Below are 22,817 nucleotides of genomic sequence, written 5' to 3' on the forward strand. Positions count from 1 at the left end.
AGAATTTGATGCAGGCACCGTACTCGCCAAGGTTTTCCGATTAATCCATGATATTATTGGTACATATGTGCTAGGAATGGTGTTCCGATGGGGCCACTTCGACCTTCACACTTTCACCTTTAGGTCGAAGATGCGAGAGTGCGAAGTTGCGAAGGCGAAAGTGCGAGAGTGCGACGGCGAAGGAGCGAAAGTGCGAAGATGCGACGGCGAAGCGCGAAGATGCGATGGCAGTTTTGGTTATTTGATTTTTCTAAGTCCCACATGAAAACTAATTTTGTAAGTCTGTCGTCACTCATAGTAACAAGATGGTTCCACAATCGTAGCATGTTAAGTTGATGGCGATAGAACACTATCTCCTTGAATAGAAACCGGTGCACCCCTATTTAGAAAGTATCGCAGCGCCCGTAGCTGTACGGATTCGATGTTGTAATGTTTTGTGTGCCCCCACACTCCACTGCAGTAGTCAAGAATTGTGAAAAAAATTGTGGAAAAAAAATATGATCATGAAAAGAGGTATTGATAGCGCCTTTTCCTATTACAGTATTTTCCCTACAACTGTGTTTGAACAGAAAGTACCTGTTACTAAAAATAGATAAAGGTACCTGACGCAATGGATACTGATTATATAATGGTGTCTGTAACCACTGATTTGTCATAAATGCAGGAAAACTGTATCGAGAAATGCATATATAGAACTGCGTGTACTAAGTCAGTTGATTTTCTGAACCGTGATAACGACCAGGAAAATACAATGAGTGCATGTACGTGTAAATAGAGTATCACATTATTGAGAACTGTGTAGCTACAGTAAGCAAATAAAAGAGGATTCAATCCTTTCACATCACGCAATCAGTTATTCTTTTTTTCAGATTTATTGTATACAGGGTTATTTTCGCCCAGTGTTATTTTCGCCCTTCTTCACTTGCAAACGATTTCGCCCCGTCTTCAATTCGCCCAGACATATGTTTGTTTAAAGAGATAATTTAAGACCTCGCCATTCGCCGTCTTAAATTCGCCCGCAGACAACGAGGGCGATATGGGCGAAAATAAAACGGGGGCAAATATTTCAGTGTATACAGTATTATAATTTTTCGGACAGCTTTTTAATTTCCGTAATCAAACTATTGTTGTTACGATAGTTATCTTTTTTTTTGTATTTCCGACGTTTATTTTTCAGTATTAAGATATGTTGGTTAGGTTGTTGTTCCAAATAAGAGTTGACCATGTTGAAACGAAAAGACCAGCCACAGGTCAGATATACATGTACTAGATTGAGACGCTATAGTAGCTATTGCAAGGTTCCGAGTTCAATGCGCTAATGCTGATGTAAACCAGATGATGCATTAAAGAAACTGTAAAGGTGTGTAGTCTTCACAGAGCCCCGCTCTCAGCATGTCGTCAATGTAATTAGTGACAGGTTCTTATCAATCAATCAATCAGTGTAGATAATGGAATACCGTGTAGATGGCCCGATATACTAAATGACCGCTTGATGTGTTCAATATGTGATATACGGTAATTTACCTGCACTGATTATTTTTTTTTTCCTGTAACAAATTTGAAATTGATATGCCGAATCTCTCTCTCTCTCTCTCTCTCTCTCTCTCTCTCTCTCTCTCTCTCTCTCTCTCTCATTTCAATTCATCTTTTTTAACAAAAACGTTCGCTAACTCACTGACTACTTACGACACTGGCCAATAAAGAACAATACAGAGAGACAGACAGTTGGAAGGGTGGGGTGTGTTTATTCATACACAGAAAAATCAAGTCGAACGAGCTGTAAACATGATACCAGAAGATGGTGGGGGTAGATACAAACATTATTCTGTTATCCCCCCCTTCAAACTTTTGTAAATGTAGTTGTTAATTTTTTATGTATATTCTTACTACTACATGTGTTTTAGTAAAACTTTTTGAAAAATAGCCGTGACCGGACAAATTGCCAAAAAAAAAAAGAAAAATACAAAAAACAACAGCATTACTTATACCCCCCCCCCAAAAAAAAATTATCAAACCTAACAAAACAAAAAAACAAAAGCATAATGTAAAATCAACAGAATCCCCCTATTTCCCCACTGCCACCAGAAATATAATAACAACAGCACCCCAAATAAACCCCAATATGCCCCTACCCATCTCCCCCCTCGGAAAAAACACCAACAGCATCCCAAATGTTAACCCTCTGCAGTGAACCCTGAGTGATGCTTTACAAAAAGCGATGCCTCATCAATAAATTGTGGGATAATAAAGAGTTAAAATCTGATACAGAAGCCTGTCTTTCCAATTAAATGCAGCCTGCACATGACGAGCTCTCTTGATAATGACGACGCTGGCAGAGGAGAGAGAGAGGGGTGCGTTTGATTTCCCGAGTCGGAGATTGCTGAGCCTAAAGCCCGTCTCACACTATCGCTTACATGCCCCAAAAGATCGACAACATCTGTGAGCTATTTTATGTTCGTGTACATGTGTGTCCTTTTTTTGTGTATACACTTGTAAGAAGTGAAAGTGGCTGTGAACTTTAATTTATCGGAGGTAAGTTTTTTTTTTCATTTTTGCAGGGGGGGGGGGGGGTGGTCATTGATAAAAAGAATACATTAGTCATGAGTGTTTGGGATTGACTAAGGACGCGCTTTGTTTACATTGCAGCTTCACCACGTGTGCTCCTAACACAAAGGATCTCGATGTTTTGAATCTGTTTGGGTCCTCCAGGGTCATCGTTCCTACAACATGCCGGAACAAACCATAGCACCGGAACATGCCATCATTACTTATTCTTTTAAATTCATCGAAAAGCGTCCCATGCCAAGAAAATCGTAAGTGTGTCTGTGTCTCTTTGTTTACATTGAGGGATGGGGGATTTTATAATTGAACTGTATTTGTTCCTGACCAGTTTGTCTGTTTGTCCGTTGGTGACCCCTACGACTTACAAGCTTAAGGGGGGCCATAACATGTTATTAAATTCATTTCGTTTTAAAACACGGCAAGTTTTTTTTGTATAGCTACACTTATATTTGATTTTTTTTTCCATTCTATTCAACATTTTTTTTTAAAAACAATGCTGCAGACATTTATATAACTCATATCTAGGACAAGCTGGTATTAGATTTATTAAAAATAAACTCTCATAGATTTATTTTCATTTCTGAGATTACAGTTTGTTCCCATCTTTTTTTTATTTTTGCAATCTGGCAAGCTTACTCATTCTTAAAATGATGTAACATTTATTTTTTTCCTCTTTAACAGAACTTTCCAAGAACCTCTTAAGGGCGCTGAACGATGGTGAAATGGTGTTTTTCCCCCTCCTATTTTGAATTATTTAGAAATAAAGCCCTACAGTTGCACCAGGGTTCCGTTCATTAAGTCGCTTTAATTGGAAAATTGACACATCTGCCCCATTCTTCTGTCTCTTACGGGAAGTTCGATAGTTCAGCCATTAGATATTACACACTGTAGTTTGGATTTCGGGGAAAACATTTAGAAACAAAGTGAAATTAATGTATCCCAGAGGGGGCCGTTTTTTGCTTTGTCTTCAAACGGCATTTTTTTATGATGTGATTTGATATTCTCTAGACGTACCCTCTCCCCCTTAACTTTTTACGATGCCTTCGCCACTCTTTTGATTTCTAAAATGAAACGCGATGTTTTGAATCTAATGACAGACCGATCAAGTTCTACCCGATCTTGGTGGTAGTAGCACGGTCTCCATGTCTGACATTGCCCCTGGGACAATTATGTTTTCTGGGTGACGAACGTGTCTTGCACTCACTTTAAAATTCCCCCAAAACCGTATTGTGTCTCACTGAAGGAGAGACACAATCAAACTGCATCATTACTCCAATTCCCTGTTATGCAAATACTAATTTGGGGCGGGGTGGGGTGTAGCAAGCACTGCACTTTCTTTGCGACAAATAAGGGAAGAAAATATAGCACGCCGTTTTACCATAATTGACTAGAAATTTTACTAGGTGGATGTAAATCTCAAATAATATAAAAAGGAAACAACTACTATATGATCATCATCAATTAATTATTATTAACAAAAATTAATCACCATAATACTAAGACCCATTGATTTACCTTCAATAGCAAATTTGAGTTTTGAGGAAGGGTGGGTGGGGATAAGCCCTTAAATTGGTCGTAAAAGATCAAGGCCAGCTGATTTTATAGGGATTCCGCCTCCTGATTTTTGAACGCTAAGATCAGTCTCGAAGGAAGTCTTTTTTCAATGTATCCTATCGCCAAAGTTATCGAACATCTCTTTTGGGAGCCTTTTTAGAAGAAAAGCTGTCGATAGATTAACAAGAGAGATTTGATTAGATCTCGCAGGCGGCCATATGTCGGTCTTGTTTATGGGTTGAGTAGGACCTGTGTAGAGTGTTTACAGTTTCAACTCTACAGGATTAGAAAGGCTGGGTTCTTTTTTCGTTAGTTTTTGTTATGAGGGAAAATGTTACTAAATATACTTCACTTGTTTAATAGCCCCAGTACAAGAGTTAGAGCAAGTCTGCAAATTATCCAGTCGTTATTTGATTCACCAGCTGTCTAGTTGTGACATTTGTAATATTTATTTTCTGTGCGTAAAAGAAAAAGGCGCTTGGTTTTGTGGATTGGGTTGTTATTTAGGGGGAAATGATATGAAACGCTGGTTTAGTATTTTTACTCGATGTAGCAAAAGAAATACGTATATAAAGCTTTGAAGTTTTGAGGATTTATTTTCAAATATGACCTATTTTCAAATAATTTTCTATTCAAACAGTAAGGAGTCTTATTTTGCCAAAAACGGCTTTACTATTTATTTTCTGAGATTCTTAGAACCTACAATATTTAATCTTTATCCAACTGAGTGTGATTTATATGTCGCCTACTGAACAATCAACCCAACTTGTTTGTCAGTTAATATAGTTAGAGAACTTGTATCCCATTCCGTTGTAATTATATTAAAATAAAATAAGTTCTAACCAACCCAACTTAATCCTCTTTCACTATATCTCACCGAGAAAACCCTTTTCAAATCGTGTGTTTCGTTTGAAATTACTCTTAAACTCTGCATAAGATACTTTTATAGATAAAGATCCTTTCTAAAATCAAATAAGGGACCATAGGAAGGGGGGGGGGGGGGTTAATCCCCTCCAAGAACTTTTGTTGTTGTTGAAGATCTTACATTTTTTTTATCTTCATGGTGTCTCTTTTCATATGCAGGTTTATATGAAAACATTTATCAAACGATATCAGTCATCGAAAGGCATTCGAATAGCTATTTTTGATTCGCACTTTTGAGATGAAAATTTACAGAGTTCATCACAATAATAAAATCGTAGAAATATGAATCGATATGTACACTGTATAAAGTAGGGAGATTTAAGTGCTGATTGAGGGTCCTTGATGCACATGCCTCACTAAAACACAGGCGAATGTTAAAGTTATGTGTTGAAAAAAGTCATAAACGACTGCAAATATTTTTGTCTAAATCCACTGAGATAAATGGCTTTGTGTGAGTTGTAAATTCCAACGAAATTCCAACATGCAATAAACATTTTATAACATAAATCAAATCACACACACACACACTCTCAAACATACAGTGAAAATGACCTGCTGCGATGTCAAATATTTTCGCCTTTAGAACAGTCCCGCGAAGGTTCTCAAGTGTCACCTTGCTTTTTAACTGCTTTATAATCTTATTAAATATTTGGCGACGTAGCCAAATTAAGATACAGTCATATTTAGCATAAATCATCCTTCAACCGTGCATAACTATGACATCGTCCGTTGAAACTTACACTATAGTAAGGTCATGTTGACTTTTTACATCTATTGGTGGGATCGTCTGCTTCAATTAATCAACAGGCTTAATCTGGAAGATTTGAATCATCAATTTTAGAAATGGTGTTAAATATAGGCGGAAAGTACTGTGGTGTTTATTTTGGAATGTCACAGGAAATTATGTTTTTAGCATGAAATCTGTTTTCTGATATAATACGTCCGCCTATATGGCAAAAACTTGGGTTTCCTTTGTGTGTGTGGAACAATTTTTTGGATGGCTGCAGATTTCTTAATTTAAAAAAGAAGAAGATGGAATTCTGTTGCATGTGCAGAAGAAAAATTCAAGAGAATCAAAGTGTTGATTCCTCTCCAGCTGAGCAATACGGCGGCTATGACTTTAAATTTGATTTTCCAGAACTGTCACCTACGTTGTCAAGGTAACCGTTTTTCTACAATTTGTCGCCATTTTTTGATGTCCAGACAGTGTATCTTAGATAAAGAATAGTCTGTTTGACAACTTGACCTCGAATTTGTATAAGAAATTGAACCCTTGAAGGGGTCAAAGTTCTTCGAGAGAATTCGGTATTTTCCGGAGAGCTGGTGCCCTCAGCCACATAATACTATACAGTGTACCATGTAATTGTACACTATTAAAAAAACTAGATGTAAATATTTTTCCATTATATCTGCAGTGTGAGAAATATGACCGGGATACGACATGTATATAATAAGCGCATGCATCAGCATATTCAAATTAAGAGCCTTGCTCGTTTCGTGAATGCTGAAAATGTTACTGTTTTTATCACAGTTAGAATCAGAAAGTAAAAAGAGCTTGAAAAATTCACACGAACAACATCTTAACCTCCCCCCCCCCCCCCCCAGATCAGACCCAAGTCTTGGAAAAATAGTAAAATTAGACACGCCTTTGCAGAACGTCAGCTCTCTGGGTCAACGTACAGTTCGGTCTGTGCCAGAGTTTTATTAATGAATTAACTATTAATCCTAATTCATTAAAAAACCTGGATCCGCGCATGTAACAGATTAAACAGGAAAAACTCAATGAGTCTCTAATACCGTGTGATGATGCTGATCATGATAATAACAACGGCGCATTGATTCATCTTAAATGTGCGGATACAAGGGGGGGGGGGGGTTCTAAAGTTCGTAACCCCCCGCCTCCAGAAAATTCAAACCAATTATATTTACATAGTGAAAATTATCGAAAATAAGCCTCGGACATCCCCCACCCCCGGCAACAAAATGATCGCTCGGACCCCCTTAGCATGAAAAAATTTTTTCAATCTGCGCATGTCCTAAAGTTAACATTACACTAATGTACCAAATTTGTATTTTCGTTGCAATTTCATTCTGGCTTTCATGTAGAGCGTACACTCACCGAAGAACATTTTTCTGACTCCGTCCTTAAAAATTTTGACACTCGTGGTCTATTCGAATATTACAGTCAACCAGCGGTGAACAGTTGGAGTAAGAACAAACAGGAAAAAATACTCCAATGACCAGACCGCAGGCGCTAGTCGTCACAAACTTTTCTTTTCGTATGATATATCCTTGTACATGTATATGCATATATGTAGTTCTTGTATACATGTATTAAAAAACAACTTTCATCTCATGGATCTATATTTACCTTCCAGTGTCTTTGTCTGTGATAACACTACGAATCGATTATACATGTAACTATAGTCCAATACATTTCATCAATGACTATTTTAATTGATATGGAATCATACAATTGCTGAAAAAAATATATAAATGTAAGTAATAAGGAACCATTCTTCGAATATTTTGAGGTGATCTAATAGGGTCGGGCGTGATCAAATCCATAATAAAACCCGTATTTGGTCACCTCAAAATAGTCAAAGAATGGTTCCTTAAAATATATTCAGAAATCATGTTTACACTTGCCTTACCCTTTTATTTATTTTGATTTTTTTTTGGGGGGGGGGGGGGGTAGTATTGTAACAGCGTTTGTGTTTGGTGGGGGGGGGGGGTTATATATTATCTAATATATGATTGTTTACGACTCGAGAGTTTGACTTCTTTTAGTTGTCAATGGCATGCACTAATATTACTGGGGAGAGAAGTGTCCGAAAAACTGAAATGCATCTAATAGCGTAAGAGTTTGAAGTTTTATCAATTTTAAAAAAAATCCACCATTTACTTAAAAACCTGTGATTTTTTAGTATATGTGTATTTTTTTTTTGGAATTTTTTAGTTCTAATAGTGATAAAACTTCATGCTCCAATAATCATAGTGATAGAACAACAAGGTACCAGGAAACCGGGTTCGATTCCCAGTGCATGTAATTAGTAGTCCCATGTAAATGATTTCACATTTACATCAACTAAAGCGAGATAACTCGAAACTATCTTATTCGATAAGTAGAGTTACTCTTCCTGGTCCGCAACGCCCCCCCCCCTGTTTTTTCCCCTTCTTTCCCCTTCTCACCCAAACCAACGAAATCTAAAGCATCACCACCCCCCCCCCCAACACTCTAAATCGCTGAGACGGGTTTGTAGTTTAGCCCAAAACGTTCGGGTGATTTATCTCAATCAATCGCACAAGACATTGCCGGATAATAATGCCATTGCAAAGATGGCATGTTTGCCTGCTCATTTTTTATCATTTAATAGTGCATGTATATATAGTTATCAAATAAAAAAGCATTACCATAATTTCATGTCGGGTCTTGTGTACTTTAATAATCTTTTTTTATGACCGATTCAAAAAAAAGAAAACTGTTTACATATCTTGCCATAAAACCCCTTGATATGCTGTAAATTTTCTTGAGTGTTGTACTTCACTTACGAGAGGTGTGTTGAAAGGTTGGGTATGTATATCCTTTCTATGAATCTGTGAAATCTGTGATATAGCTCTGTGAAACAGTGAATGTGTGTGTGTGTTGTGTGTGTGTGTGTGAGAGAGAGAGAGAGAGAGAGAGAGAGAGAGAGAGAGAGAGAGAGAGAGAGAGAGAGAGAGAGAGAGAGAGAGAGAGAGAGAGAGAGAGAGAGAGAGAGAGAGAGAGAGAGAGAGAGAGAGAAAGTAGAAGATAGATAGAAGGATGGATATATTGATAGAAAAATGGATAAAGCCAAAACAATATTTTTTTTTTCATTTAAAGACGGGCTAACATTTACTGTGTTATGGAAAATGGGTTGTAATAGTCGGATCATTACAATGAGCTGCGGGGTTAGAGATTAAAGTTGTTACAATATGACAATATTTCACTCTTGATCTGTGCTGGATCATGGCTTGCGAGCCGACAGTTATAGTTAAACTATTCCTCCGGTAATGACTCTCTAGGCAAGACTCCATTAGAACGTCACAGGGTCCCGCGGAAAAACTGATAATCAAATCATTTCATAATCCATATTATCTTTAAAGGCCTGGGAGCTCTCCATGAGAATAGGAGAATTGTTCTCTAAAGCAATTTTCTGAATATGTTCAAATGTACTGGTCCATATTATCTTTCAAAACCTTTTGATGTGTTTCATATGAGAGAGAGAGAGAGAGAGAGAGAGAGAGAGATCATATGCTGTTTAATAAAGTACAATAATACTTACACAGCGCAAGAAGATGTTTTAAATATAAAGTTTATGATACAAATTGATACTGAAGTCACAAATTACGCAATCACTGCTTAGATTAGAAGGATTTTAATTTTATAAACTACCTGTCGATAATTGATTTATTGATAAGAACCATTTTAACAAGGCCATGGACTTTCAGTAGGTTGTAAATATCTATTTCTTGCGGCAAAACAAGATTAAAATGACGCTTGTTTCAAGCGAAATATACACCGATTGCATACTCTTAACTCAAAAGCCAGACAAATCTTGCTGATTTCAAAGAGCCATGGCTGAATGGCCAGCAATGCAATAGACAGGTCTACGTCACATTGCTGTTTGACACAATTACCTAAAGTCCAAGCTCTTGTTAAAATGGTTCTAAGATAATATATCGACACACAAGTATTTCGCAGAATATGTTTCATCATTTAGAATAGAATAAAATAAAATCGGTTTTTATACAAATGCAACTTATGCGACGTAAACTGATTTCAAGACTGTTTATTGTTTATTCAAGAAAACTGCGAAGTGGTATAAATATCCATATCTGAAATTCATCGCAATTTGCTCCAAATTAAATCAATTCCTGTTGTTAAAAATCTTAAATCAAAAATAGTGCACACTGCTGTTCAGACCTTGATTACCACCGAGAAGATACGTATATGTATATATGGTGCCCAGAAAATAAAACAATAAAAAAAAACATCACTTAAAAACTCGAAACAGGGGGTGCCTGCATATAATAAACACTGATTACGAAGACGGTCTTAAATTGACACCAAGGCCATTGGACTGATTAAATATGCAGACATAAAATATCTTTAAAAGCCGTATGTTGATCCAGTTGGTACAGTTGATATCTCTTATAAATGTAGACATTGCGTAATCCTTCCACTCGCTTTCAGTTCTAATCAGCTGTTTGTTTATTCTTTAATCATCCCTCGTGCGATTTATCAATTTCCCGCGCTGCCAGGCAGACGACATTTATCTTACTTATCTGCCACTGCCCAGCTCGAGTGGACACAAGTGGTCAAAAATTCCTCATAATCGATTTTGTCTCAAATTCAAATTGAATTCGAAATCATCTTTTCTATTCTATATAGTTATCTTTGTTTTTATCTAATATAAAAGTTTTCCTATAGTTTTCATAACACAGAAATGAAATTTCCAAATCATTTCGATTACTCACGCTCAGTCGTATTTTTGAATTATTAATGTAAACAGTTTTGTTATAAACGTAGAATATGCTGATTTTCTATGAATTTATATTAGTTTTGACTTAATTTTTATTTACTTATCTTTTTTTATTAAATAATAATCCGCAGTACATGTGTTCTTAGAATTATTAACTGTAGCTCTGAGTGTGTCTTCGACCACCTTGCACTAAAATACATGTACATGTACTCTAGAAATACTTCTTTTGACGTGAGTTACATAAGCAGACTCCGCGGTTATAGACATCCTACGGACTATTTAAGTACAAGTGTACAAAGACTTCAATATATGGTCATTTGTGGTAATAACACCATAGCCAAGTGACACGATTTAAAAAAAATGCAAATCAGCGGAAATATGTATACGTCTGCATTCTACAAAATAGGTAAAGTTTGGGGTGGCCTTAAACAAATGAGGACTTGACAAGCCATTCCCCTTTTTTAAGAAAGTGGGTTTTGCGGTCTACGTATATTTATATAGACTGAATTTGTAAAAAAAAAAAAAATAGGTCTGGCACCACGCATTTTAAATCGCAGCATAGTGTCATTCATGAAATTGTGTTAGCAAACACTGCAGACAACAGATCAAATAACTTTTTTTCGATTTTGCACGTGTTTCAAACACAGCGCCTTGGACTTGACTTCGATTGACAGGGGACACTCTTGGACACAAGCCCCTCTAGATATATCCTCGGATCGCCTGCAGATTACGCGGGAGATGACGTAGAATATAAAATGAATATACCCCACGAGTGAACTCTCTCTCCTCCCCCCGTGTTGTGCAGCAAGTCGAAGCCTCGGCGCTGAAGTAGAACCGCTATTCTGTATATGTAAAGGGATATACATATATAAAAGCTCAGTGCAGCTCGAACATCTAGACATTATATCGTCGTCAAACTGTGAAAAGTGTACACAATTTAATCATGGGGAAACTTAAAATGATTGCCGATCCTAAGCTTTATTACATTGAGACAGGTGTTCTAAGGTAAGTTTGCAGATTTTTTTAGCAGGTTTTAATTTTTTTTTTTATCTTTCTCGATTAATGGAAGGTCTTGTATAGCAATTAAATTTGCTGGAATTTTAAATTATCCCTGTGTATGTGTTTTTATTAGATACATACATGTGCAATAAGGTTAAAATTCTTGGGATTTTTTTTAAATTAAAGAATATTAGCAACATGCATATGATGTGAAACATGGAACTCCTTTATCAGTTGCATATGAAAATGGACAGTATAGAGAATATCTAATTTTAGTTGAAGAGCTGATGAAAACACACTTTGCAAAATACTTTTATCATGTGAATATGCCTTTTTTTTTTCTTTTTTTTTTTTTTTTTTTGCAAACCTGATTTTCACAAAGACGAAAATTCTATGATCTCAAATAAAAAAAATGAATGAATAGATTTTCTCATGATTCTAATTTTATATTCCTCGCAAATGTTTTGTGTTCGACTAGCCTATACAGATATCAAATTTATCTCACGTTGAAATGACCACCGAGATCGCTAAGATATGGAAGACACATAATTGCTTGATACTCTTTGATTTTTTTTTGTGCTTTGAAGTGCGGTTTTTACGACCCTTGAGTAGTTTTTGCTGTTCTTCAAGATCACCCTCAAAGAACCAATTAGTCGAAAAGGCTTTTTTTCTCTCGTTGATTTAATTACATTTAGCTTAGAAAAGGAGGGATGTTTTTTTGGTGAAATCTTGTTTATTGGCCAAAATGTCGTAATAAAATGCGTTGACAGTTGTAAGACACGATACGACAACTATCGTATTACGATAGGTCTGCATCCTACACGTAGGAATTTTTTCCTTAAACCCACGAGAACATTGGCAAAATGTGAAAATATCTGCATCGTCTTCATTTGACATATATACATGTAAGAGCAGGAGTGTAAATTGACACATGCCATCTATCTAATCCAATGTCAAACCGCGTCAAAGGAAAAAAAAGAATACCCTTTCTGTTTTAATTTTCGCGAAAAAAAAATGAAAGCAATATGAGCTGCAATTTTCATGCTGAATTTTTTTTTCCACAAAAATGTTATTTTCTACTAAAAGGACAAAAAATATCATGGGTTATTAATTTCCGTTAGCCTTATTTTTGTTGGAAAAGCTGTTTAGAAACCTTGATTGAAGAAAACTTGAATTATTGTCGTCCTGTACAAAAATTGAACTGCTATGTATTCCTTAGAAGAGAAATCTTTCTTCTGACAAAAATCAATGATTTTTTAAAATCTTATTTATAATAAAAGTTTAAGTTACATGCAAACTTAGCATACTAGCAGGGTTTTGCAGCAAAATAAAATTCTAAGAAACACATACAGCTCATATTGCTTCAAGTAAGAAATGAATGAAAGAGAGCTTTGGCCTTGTAGAGCTCAAATTAAATCTAGTCTGAAGTTCGCCAACCAGTACGTAATTTTTTTAAATCAAAACAAGCATGCGATCCAAACAAGCATGCGCTTAATCAATAGTATAGCAGAAAGTTTTAAAAGCCCAGGTTTTTGGCAAGTGGTTCCGACATTATTCTTAATTTTTTAGATGCAAAATTCATTTTTGATAAAAATCTTAAACTTTTATCAATGAAGTAACACCCCAATTACGTGTAAACGTATACCTGAAAACGTTAAAAAGGGATAACACGTGTACTTGTATTGAGGTAAAATTGCGTTTGGTCACCATGCATTGAGCACTTTTGTGTGGTGAAAATGACAGGAATCGGAAAGAAATGTACACCCGGATATCTGATTTTGGGAAATCTACACGGTTAAATAACAACATTTTTTGACATATGTTGAGGAACTTAGAGGGCGAAGGAACTGTATAGTGATTCATTTTGATAAAAAGGTCTCGAGTAACAAAAAGTCAAGATGTCAAATCGCGACGTGACATCGGAGCTGACGAGAGTATGTCAATACCCGCGTAAAAGATTCCGTGTTTGTAAATCCTCCGGTTTTGGGTCACTATCTGATCCGGTCAAGCTATCTTCAGATCAAAGTATGTGTCTATCCTATGGACACACGACAAAATGCTTTAATGTTTGTCCAAATATGGCGTTTGCGATGTTTACAGTAGAAGTTCCGCGATGGCTGATATTCCACGGGTAAATGTCCTGTAGTATTCCTATTTTAGCTCTCCTTCGACCACGTCGTCACGATAATCACGTGTAATCATAATAATCCTGTATGATGGTTGTTGTGCACTAGAATAAATAAAAATGGAAATATCAAATTTAATCACTAATACAATAGTAATTTGTTGAGTGTGTGTCAGACAATGACCGAGAATATGGATCAAGTTGTGTATGATGAAAGAAATCTCTACCTAGAACTGTTAAGGTAATTATGAATTGGGGGGAAAAAGTCCACAGAACAGAGTACTCGAGTTGTGCTGTACATGAAGTACCCTTTAGTTTACACGTCAATTGACCTCGACATTTACGTGTAAAACACATGATATTACACACATGAAAAAAAACTATTAGATTTGCGGACGAAATTTCGCGTGATTTTTTTTCTCTCCTGGTCTCGTGAAACCTTGGCTGACCTGTAAAAAAGAACATTAAAAATAACAGTGGATCATAAGTTTTTGGACAGTTTTCCAACCTGCTTACCAAGTGATCAGATTAAGGCAATTAGGCAGACGTGGATTTTACGGTTGGCCATATTATTTCTTACATTCTTGAACTCCACCATGTGTGAATGTCTAGTTATTTTCAAACCCAAGCAGACATTTAAAAACCCTAGCCGAGCTCCGTATTTCCGATCTCTAACCATGTACTTCCGTGATCGTATAAGCCCGTATGTATGTATGTACGTGTAATCGTAATGTCGACTGAATGTTTGTGATATGTACTGCATTGGGATCGAACAAGTTACAGATGTGTAACTGATCTTTCTGACTGGGGCGTGTGTCAATGCGGGGTCGAACGTGGCAAGGCGCCTTCAACTGTCAACGGCCCGAGTTGTCGTCTGGTCCAAACTTTTGTGAGTCTACGAATTTCCGGAGCCGTGTACGCCGTTGTATATTGTATATACAGTGTAAGTAAGCTACGGTCTTTTATATAGAAAAGAAGGGCACTATGTTCGTTTGTAAAGTGGCTGGTGTTCTATTTATAGCATTTGATATACCCTTACAGGGGTTTTTTATTTGCGAAGGTGGGAGTTTGGCTTTAAGTTATCGATTTTGTTTGTCCGTTTGTGTGTCTGTTCCAGAAATAATCCACATCGCGCGCGTGTGTGTGAATATTTGTCAAGATAACTGCATTCTAAGTCAAATCGACATTTCTCTTTGTTCATATGTTGCAACGTTTTAAACTGACAACTCTGTTGTTTTTGGTAGACCTATTTTTGACATACAGTATTATCTGATTATTTTCACGAAATTTGTTTGTGTTCACCATAAACATGGGACCATCTTTAGATAAAGACTCACGGAAGTTTTTCTTTCCTTCAGGTCATGTAAATTGTCAAAGCCTCACTTTTATCAGTGATTTTTTTAAAAAGCTTTCAGAAATCTACTTGAAACTAGGCAACCAGTATTGCTACCATGGCGCGACAAATCTGTTCCATGCTGATTCCGCAAAACGATAATAGAGAACCGCAGTTAACTCCCCCTTTTCTACGATGAAAGCTATATCAGAGAGCGAAAACATCATTATAGATATTGCGAAATCCCTTCAGACAGTCTATATATTCAATCTCAAATGTCCGATTAAATCTAGAAAATCGACAGCAATTCATGTTTATGCATACATAATATCACTATATAGAGCTGTTGATCTTGAACAGTTTTGAACAGGTCTTTCTATTTAGTTTCTTTGAACATGTATGAACGCGGTATGCAGTTTATTGATCAAACACTCACTTTCATTAGATCTCACCTTGAGGCTGATTTTTTCCATGGGTCAAGGTCAAGAGACCAGTGCTTTTCTTTCTGCAACTCCCATCGTTTACCCCAAGATGCATGAGATATGAATGGAGAAGATGAGTAATTACCATGTCAAATACTCTTGTTTTTGCCAACTTTGACCAAACATCAGAAGAAAAATGCATGTTTTTCTCGTTTTCCGGTAATTATTTTTTTATTGTACGGCAGAATTGGTTGTATTAGCTCAACAATCAGAAAGAAAAAAAAGGGAAAGAAAAGAAAAGCAGATAATTTACGGGCCGATGACCTTCCCGGAAAAATTACTATATCCTGTGTAGTACCTACACTGGGTGACATCATAAAAATCTTTCTATAGCAACGGTCACATGATGAACGCGAGTTAAGGCTACATGTAAGTCTATACCTTAGTACAAAGTATATATAAATGTTCTTTTTTCTTGAAAGGAACAAAAGGGAGATACTTATAGAAATTTCGAAACGAATGTCTCATATTTAAATGTGTGAGTATGGCATTTCTGTTCTGACTAATTAGATATAGAGTTCAGCGATTTGTAGCGAATATATATCTTTTCATCGCGAGCTGAGAGAGTGTTTTTCATAATGTTGTGAGGTCTGCCATGTTAGACAGATGTCAGATTGGAGAAAAATTGATTAAGATTTCAATGCAATTCACCGAATCAACGCTGTCGAAATGATTTGGAGAAAAATATATTTGTAGACTGAAAAATAATTGCAACACATTACAATTTTATAAAAGTCAGCATAATTTAAGCTGAACTTTTGCAGTTTGAGAAAACGTTTTTGACATGCTGCAAATTATTTTTCTTTCCCCGAATGCTGGAAAAAACACAGCATGAGCACTTGCATTGCAGCGCTTAAAATTTGTTTTTGATGTGGATAAGAGAAAACATTTTTGAATCTCTTGTCAGGGTCTCTTAATAATATAGACTAGTGTTATTTATGTCTCAATGCCAAGACATTCACCTTTCACGTGAGAGAACGGGCTTTTGTCAGTGGCCCTTATTAGTGTGCATGTTTGGCGACATAAATCAACATCGGCCGCGGGTTAGCGGGAACCCGAGGGGCCTCGGTCACTATCGTAATAGGAGTCCGTAAGTCTCCGGACCTCAATTAAAAATGACAAATTTGATCAACAAAACGAACACGGATTGGACCACTGGAGATTTCATTATCCTTTACCAAATATTTTCGCGGGTTTTTGATGTTTGCTGTAAGCTTTTGGGAAATTTGTGGACATGAATTTTGACAAAAGAATTTAGTTAGTTCACACCTAGGTATTAGTGGGGTTTTGGGTAATATCTTATCTTGTTTGTTTGAGTATGGTCAGAATTAAAGCTGTGCAAAGAAGCTATATATCAGCTGTAGTTACGCAATCCATGTAGACTAAGTCGCCTTACTACTGATTAATATATATCAATAGTATTATACAGAATTGTTAATAAAGTTGGATGGACAAACCTCATAGTTTAAAAAAGTGTCTTTTCATGAACGCATATCATGCAGATCAAATTAACTACATTAAAATTCAACTTCATCGAAACCAAATGAAAAAAATTTGCAAGAGGTTGAGCACACACGTTTTTTATGTTCACGTGCAGATCATGAATACATGTATACGCACATATATAATATGATATATAAAAGGATGACGGCCCATAAATTATAAAAAAAATATCTTCTCTCCCTTCATATCCCATATATTTGGATTACGTACAAGTAAACAGGTTTTTACGCCCTTTTCCCCGTCACACTATATGAGTTTGCCCGCACGCTTGTTGCGGGATTAAGAGGTGATATTAATTACCCAATCAACGTTTAACAATGTCAAGTCTTTGGCCGTTTTTGACAAGGTTAAGAGCTTTTTTATGTACTTTTTTCTTTACCGGTCAAGTTTTTTGTGCATAATGTAGATACCATTATTATTTACAGTGTAGCCATTTACACATCGATTGCTTCTTTTATACAAATTTGACACTAAGAAAATAGATTATTTTGGAGAAAAATAAACCACCCAAAACACCCTTTAGGTGTTTTGAACTTTAATGAAGGGTAAAGACTTATATACACTAGAACCTAATAGATTTCATTTAGAATTATTAAAATGGTTGATTTAAAATTGCGAATATTTTTGCATGCTTGCATCTGATGATATATATATTAAAGAATAATTCGAAGCATACTCAAATCTTTTAAAGCATTTTAAAATTAAATAAAAATCATTTAACACCTCATATATTCATTTTAATGGAATCGTAACTCGCATATTATTTTATGGTATTGGTTATCAAAAAAATATATTCATTTCCTGTCGTCATTTGAAAGAAATTTGCACTCAACACGTCATTTACATGTACTTTTGATAAGATTATGTAACCAAGATTAGAAAAATTAATGTCAAATGACACTTTTCTCTCTATTTGTAGATTAACAATGGCAACGGGACCGCCTAATTACAAGATTATACTGTGTGGAGAATACGGCGTAGGAAAGAGCTCCATCTTTAGACGATTCATGAACGACACATTTACTATGGAAACCGGCAAAAAGTCCACCATAGGTCTGGACCAGAGCGCAAGGGGGTTCAACATTAACGGAACTGACGTCAAGGTACGCACTTCCTGTATAAGGATGCGCGCGACGATGGCGCTTTGTAACACCCATAAATGTCATTTGTTTATCATCGCTCGGGTTTTAATGCAGCAAAATATCGGAATATATTATTCTCATTCTTCGTATGACTTAAAGCAAAATCCATTAGGACTAAGAAACGGCTACTTCGAATAAATTTTCAAATGTATGTCCATGGATTTCAATTTTTACATTACTATTAGTACCCCGCGGCCTTAAAAAGGCTCATTTTGACAATTTTTCGCCTGCTTTATCAAAGGATACTTAGTACGATGATAGGGATTTTGTGTAAGATCAGTAAAAATAATATAACGTTACATGCGAGTCAACCGTCAAAAATGAATGTGACTGCACTTGAAATAACAAAGGGGAATCCTTCCGTCCATCCGTCCTATCCCGGTGGGATGACGCGATAAAGAGGGTCTCCTTTATGTTCTCCCATTGCTGAACGTCCTTCTAAGTTTTTCATCAAGCATATTAAAGACACGCAGTTTTCCCAACTCACAAGTGAGACTGTTGTTATCAAATGCAAGATGAGACTACTTTTTTTTCGTTGGTGATGCCCTGATATTGGTTTTTAATTTATCTAGCCAAACTGGCACAAACGGCTAGTAAACTTGTCAAATATGATGTTTTTATTGCTATTTTCTCCTGTTTTATTTGATTTGTTTTTGACGTCAAACAGAAAAAAAAACTCTGTAGAAAATGTTTGCTGTAAACAGCGATGATGCAGTGTTTAAACAAGAGGGAACAACTTTACAGGTGCAATATCTTAATTAATCACCAATGATGCAAAGTGTGATGTAACTACAGAACACACGTATATAAATTACAAATAGGTGCAATAACTATAGCTTCAGGCCGAGCCAAAGAGAAATTAATTGTCTTTTAATCTTTAATCTTTTCATGTATAATGAGCTTCGTTAAATGAACATTGGTTATACCGATGTTGCTTGATTTGGGTGATGTTTATCAGTGTTGAAGCCTCTCTGTTCCCAGCAACATAAACTTGTTGCGATAGAAATCTTGTACCTTTACGAATCTAATGAGGTTTCTTCACTTCATTACCGAACGATGACCGGGCAGATGAAATCTCTTGTAGAATGTCAAATCTCGAGTACTTTTATCTTCTGGTGAAATATCTGACATACTTTTTCTCCCCATATTGATGTGAGAGGTCAAAATTTGAATCTAACTGCACTCTACTCTTTTGATGTTTTAATTTTGCGTGACCTAATTTTGTTTAAAGTGTCTCTTTTAGAATGATAACACGTCCTGATGAAGTAGAACATTTCTTAAAAAGTTGCAATGTTTGCCATACAATATGATCATCCCAAGCGATACCTCAACGCTTACGAATACCAATATATTGAAATATAAAAACTTTGCTTAAAAAAACAAAAATTCGGGTAATGATGCATCGATATGCTGTGTGGTTCTCTAGAGCTAACGTCTAAGATCACAAAAATGTTTTATATTTAGAAATTGAACTCCATGAAGTGGTCAATTACCTCAACTTGTTATTCCAACTTTATAAAAACTCTTGAATTAGAATGGAGCAGGTGCCACAACAACGATTGATATAATTGGATCTGAGCAAATAGATTTGATAAACTCCTTGTAGGCATTCTTTCTAAACTTAATGGTAATACAACAGAAAACAAATTTAAGTTTTCAAAGAACACCCCCCCCCCTCCCCAAAAGCCCCCAAAAAACATTGACCCATCATGTAAACTTCAGATCCCTTGAATTTATTTCCTTGAGAAACAAGGTTCATTTTGTAAGTTTTGCCAGGATGATTCGATTGATGACGTCATTTAAAAAATTATCATTTCTTTTTTTATAGAAAGATATATCCGGTAAACCGTAATTGTTTTGCAAGATTGTTTGTAAAAAACACCTTTAAATATTGGTTTTATTAAATATTTCCTCTGATTATTTTCAGTTGACTCTTTGGGATACTGGCGGTATGGAGAGGATGAGTTTTATTGGTTCCAGTTATTATCGAGGTGCGCACGCAGCTTTATTGTGTTACAGCGTAAAAAACAAGGACACTTTCACCATCCTGTCCCAGTACATATTAGACATTGTCATGAACGCTGAAGGGGCCAAGATTTTTCTCTGCGGTAACATGGCGGACTGTGAGGGTGAGAACCAAGTGACAGACGCCGATATTGAGAACTTCGAACGCGAGTGCGGTGACGTGTTATCCGGAATGTACAAAATCTCGTGCAAAGACAACTCGGGAGTGTTCGATATGTTCAAAGACATGGCCAGAGTTCTCCACCAGGAGGCGCTGGGTAAAATGACCCTGAGAAGGGAATTTGATGTGATCCGACCGGGCGAGTCGCCGGAAAATGAAGAATCTCAGAAGAAAAAATGTTGTTAAATATTTCAAGTTTTTATTATATTAATTCGTTTTAGAGTTCATTGTCAAGGAATTCAAAAAAGTTCTTCATTTAGAATTAATCATTTTTTGTGTGTATACGAGATGACTTTTAAACTAGACTTTTATACGTATAAGACTTCTTGAATAAACATTTGTATTTATTTCAGATCATTAATGCATGCATTTAAGTGTTACTGTTTTATCATGTGTGATTTCCATGTATTTGTATACATTTCTCACGTTTTAAAAACAAAGATTATTTTCTATATACATGTCTTAAATGTCCATGTAAAATGAGTGAAATCATTTTAACGGAATCGTAACTCGTTGTCATGGTTTTGACATAAACAGAACTTTAACTATCCAGTATGTATAATGTCTTTTACGCATGCGCAATGAACTGTGCTCTCATAAATGTGTCATATTTGACCTGGAACAAAACATTGTTGAATGAATTTTGCATATTTTTTACATTTTTATTTCAAATGTCTACACATGTGTTTACAATATTTTATGCAAACCCTTACTTTAAGAGTGCCTTGGCATTTTTTTTCCGATATAATATACTCACACATCATTCACATAGTTCAGTACATGTGTAATTTGTATTAAACTTGTTATATATTTTTGTCATTATTTTGACGTATTAATTGCATGTAATTATGCATATTTCATCAATGTACAGTTATCATATGATGTTTTTCCCCGTTGTTGTAAAATATTGTTTCTGACTTGAATCAATGAAGTGATCGTAAAAGATATTATAGTTTGTTGGTTTTATTTAATTATTTGTTACGCAATTAATTTCAAGCGAGCGAGTTTTCCTGATCTTCAAATTCCGTTTGTCCCCACGTCTATCTATCCATTTATTTGTAAACAACTTTCGCACTTTCGACTTTTGTAGAATAATAGAAAATGAGCAAATTTATTTACAAACATTAATAGTCAACTGATATCATAATTGTCAAAGTAAACACTATCAAGGATTTCACAGAGGAGATGAATTAAATCTGGGACAAATAAATTGGTTGATAATTGGGTATCGTTGCCCAGGTGAGCAATGCGGCCCGTGGGCCTCTTTATTGTTGTTTTTCCCCATGTTTGTCGTGCTGTAAATTAGCATTCTATTGTTTTGAGAAAAAGTTTGTCTTTGAATGACTGAAGTTGGCAAAGTGGAGTTTGATTAGCGAATCTTCAGCTTGTATGGGAAAATTGGCGCTGCAATGAGACTGTTTTTGTGATATTAATTAACTAATTACCATAATAACTATCAATTTACAGCACTCTATTCAATTGAAAAATTACTGTTAGTGAGTAAATAATGACAGTTCGACGTGTATGAATTGAATTTATCATTCCCACATTCATTTCGTTCATTACATAATATTGCGCATATTTGGTTGGGGGGGGGGGGGGGGGGTGGTTCTATATTTCATCTAGTAACCAACACAATAATACTTAATACGACTTTAAAAATCCATTGCCAAATAGACGAATGTTAAAAGAAAGATTTTGTGATTGCAAAACAGATGATAATTATAATTTAAAAAGCATGCCCAACGATCAGCATATTTGAACAGTATGTCCAACAATCAGCATATCTAAAGAGTATGCCAAAAGAGCAGCATATTTGAAGAGCATGCCAAACGATCAGCATATTTGAAGAGCATGCCAAACGATCAGCAAATTTGTAGTGCATGCTCGACGATCAGCATATCTGAAGAGTATGCCCAACGACCACCATATTTGAAGAGTATGCCAAACGAACAGCATATTTAAAGAGTATGCCAAACGACCAGCATATTCGAAGAGTATGCCAAACAAACAGCATATCTGAAGAGTATGCCAAACGACAAGCATATTTAAAGAGTATGCCAAACGACCAGCATTTTCGAAGAGTATGCCAAACAAACAGCAAATTTGAAGAGTATGCCAAACGACAAGCATATTCGAAGAGTATGCCCAACAAACAGCATATTTAAAGAGTATGCCAAACGATCATCATATTTTAATAGTATGCCCAACAAACAGCAAATTTGAAGAGTATGCCAATCGACCAGCATATTTCAAGAGTATGCCAAACGATCAACATGTTTGAACAGCATGTCCAACGATCAGCATATTTGAAGAGCATGCCAAATAAACAGCAAATTTGAAGAGCACGCCAAACAAACAGTAAAGAAAGTGGGCGCTTAAGATGTACATTCGGCAGGAATCTGGGCGCACAAGGAGAGTGAAAATTTCATCAATTAATTTTAAACATTTTTCGAATTATAACCGTTATTTGGTTTCTGTTGGATGTGGAATGAGTGGAA

General features: G+C 35.9%; 1 protein-coding gene across 5 annotated transcripts; it reads left to right on the top strand.

Annotated features, from left to right (window-relative positions):
• The first annotated feature begins 2,368 nt into the window (after positions 1-2,368).
• LOC105338622 (ras-related protein Rab-35) lies at positions 2,369-21,263 on the top strand. 5 transcript variants are annotated; one of them, XM_011443824.4, is made up of 4 exons: positions 2,369-2,532; positions 2,647-2,813; positions 17,909-18,092; positions 20,059-21,263. In XM_011443824.4, the coding sequence occupies exons 2-4, from the start codon at positions 2,728-2,730 to the stop codon at positions 20,500-20,502; spliced, it is 714 nt and encodes a 237-aa protein (XP_011442126.1). In that variant the 5' UTR covers positions 2,369-2,532; positions 2,647-2,727; the 3' UTR covers positions 20,503-21,263. The 5 variants fall into 5 exon arrangements, with proteins under 5 accessions (XP_011442126.1, XP_011442125.2, XP_011442127.1 ...); XM_011443823.3 differs by lacking the exons at positions 2,369-2,532; positions 2,647-2,813 and adding an exon at positions 5,844-6,200; XM_011443825.4 differs by lacking the exons at positions 2,369-2,532; positions 2,647-2,813 and adding an exon at positions 11,182-11,552.
• Positions 21,264-22,817: the final 1,554 nt, after the last annotated feature.

This window comes from Magallana gigas, chromosome 3 (genome assembly GCF_963853765.1).
Source record: "Magallana gigas chromosome 3, xbMagGiga1.1, whole genome shotgun sequence".
NCBI classification, from domain to species: Eukaryota; Metazoa; Mollusca; class Bivalvia; order Ostreida; family Ostreidae; genus Magallana; species Magallana gigas.

Excerpts from the sequence above, each read along its gene's own strand:
- LOC105338622 (XM_011443823.3), top strand. The coding sequence starts at position 6,073 with ATGGAATTCTGTTGCATGTGCAGAAGAAAAATTCAAGAGAATCAAAGT. Across the intron at positions 6,201-17,908 it reads CTGTCACCTACGTTGTCAAG|ATTAACAATGGCAACGGGAC; the intron begins GTAACCGTTTTT and ends CTCTATTTGTAG. Across the intron at positions 18,093-20,058 it reads TTAACGGAACTGACGTCAAG|TTGACTCTTTGGGATACTGG; the intron begins GTACGCACTTCC and ends GATTATTTTCAG.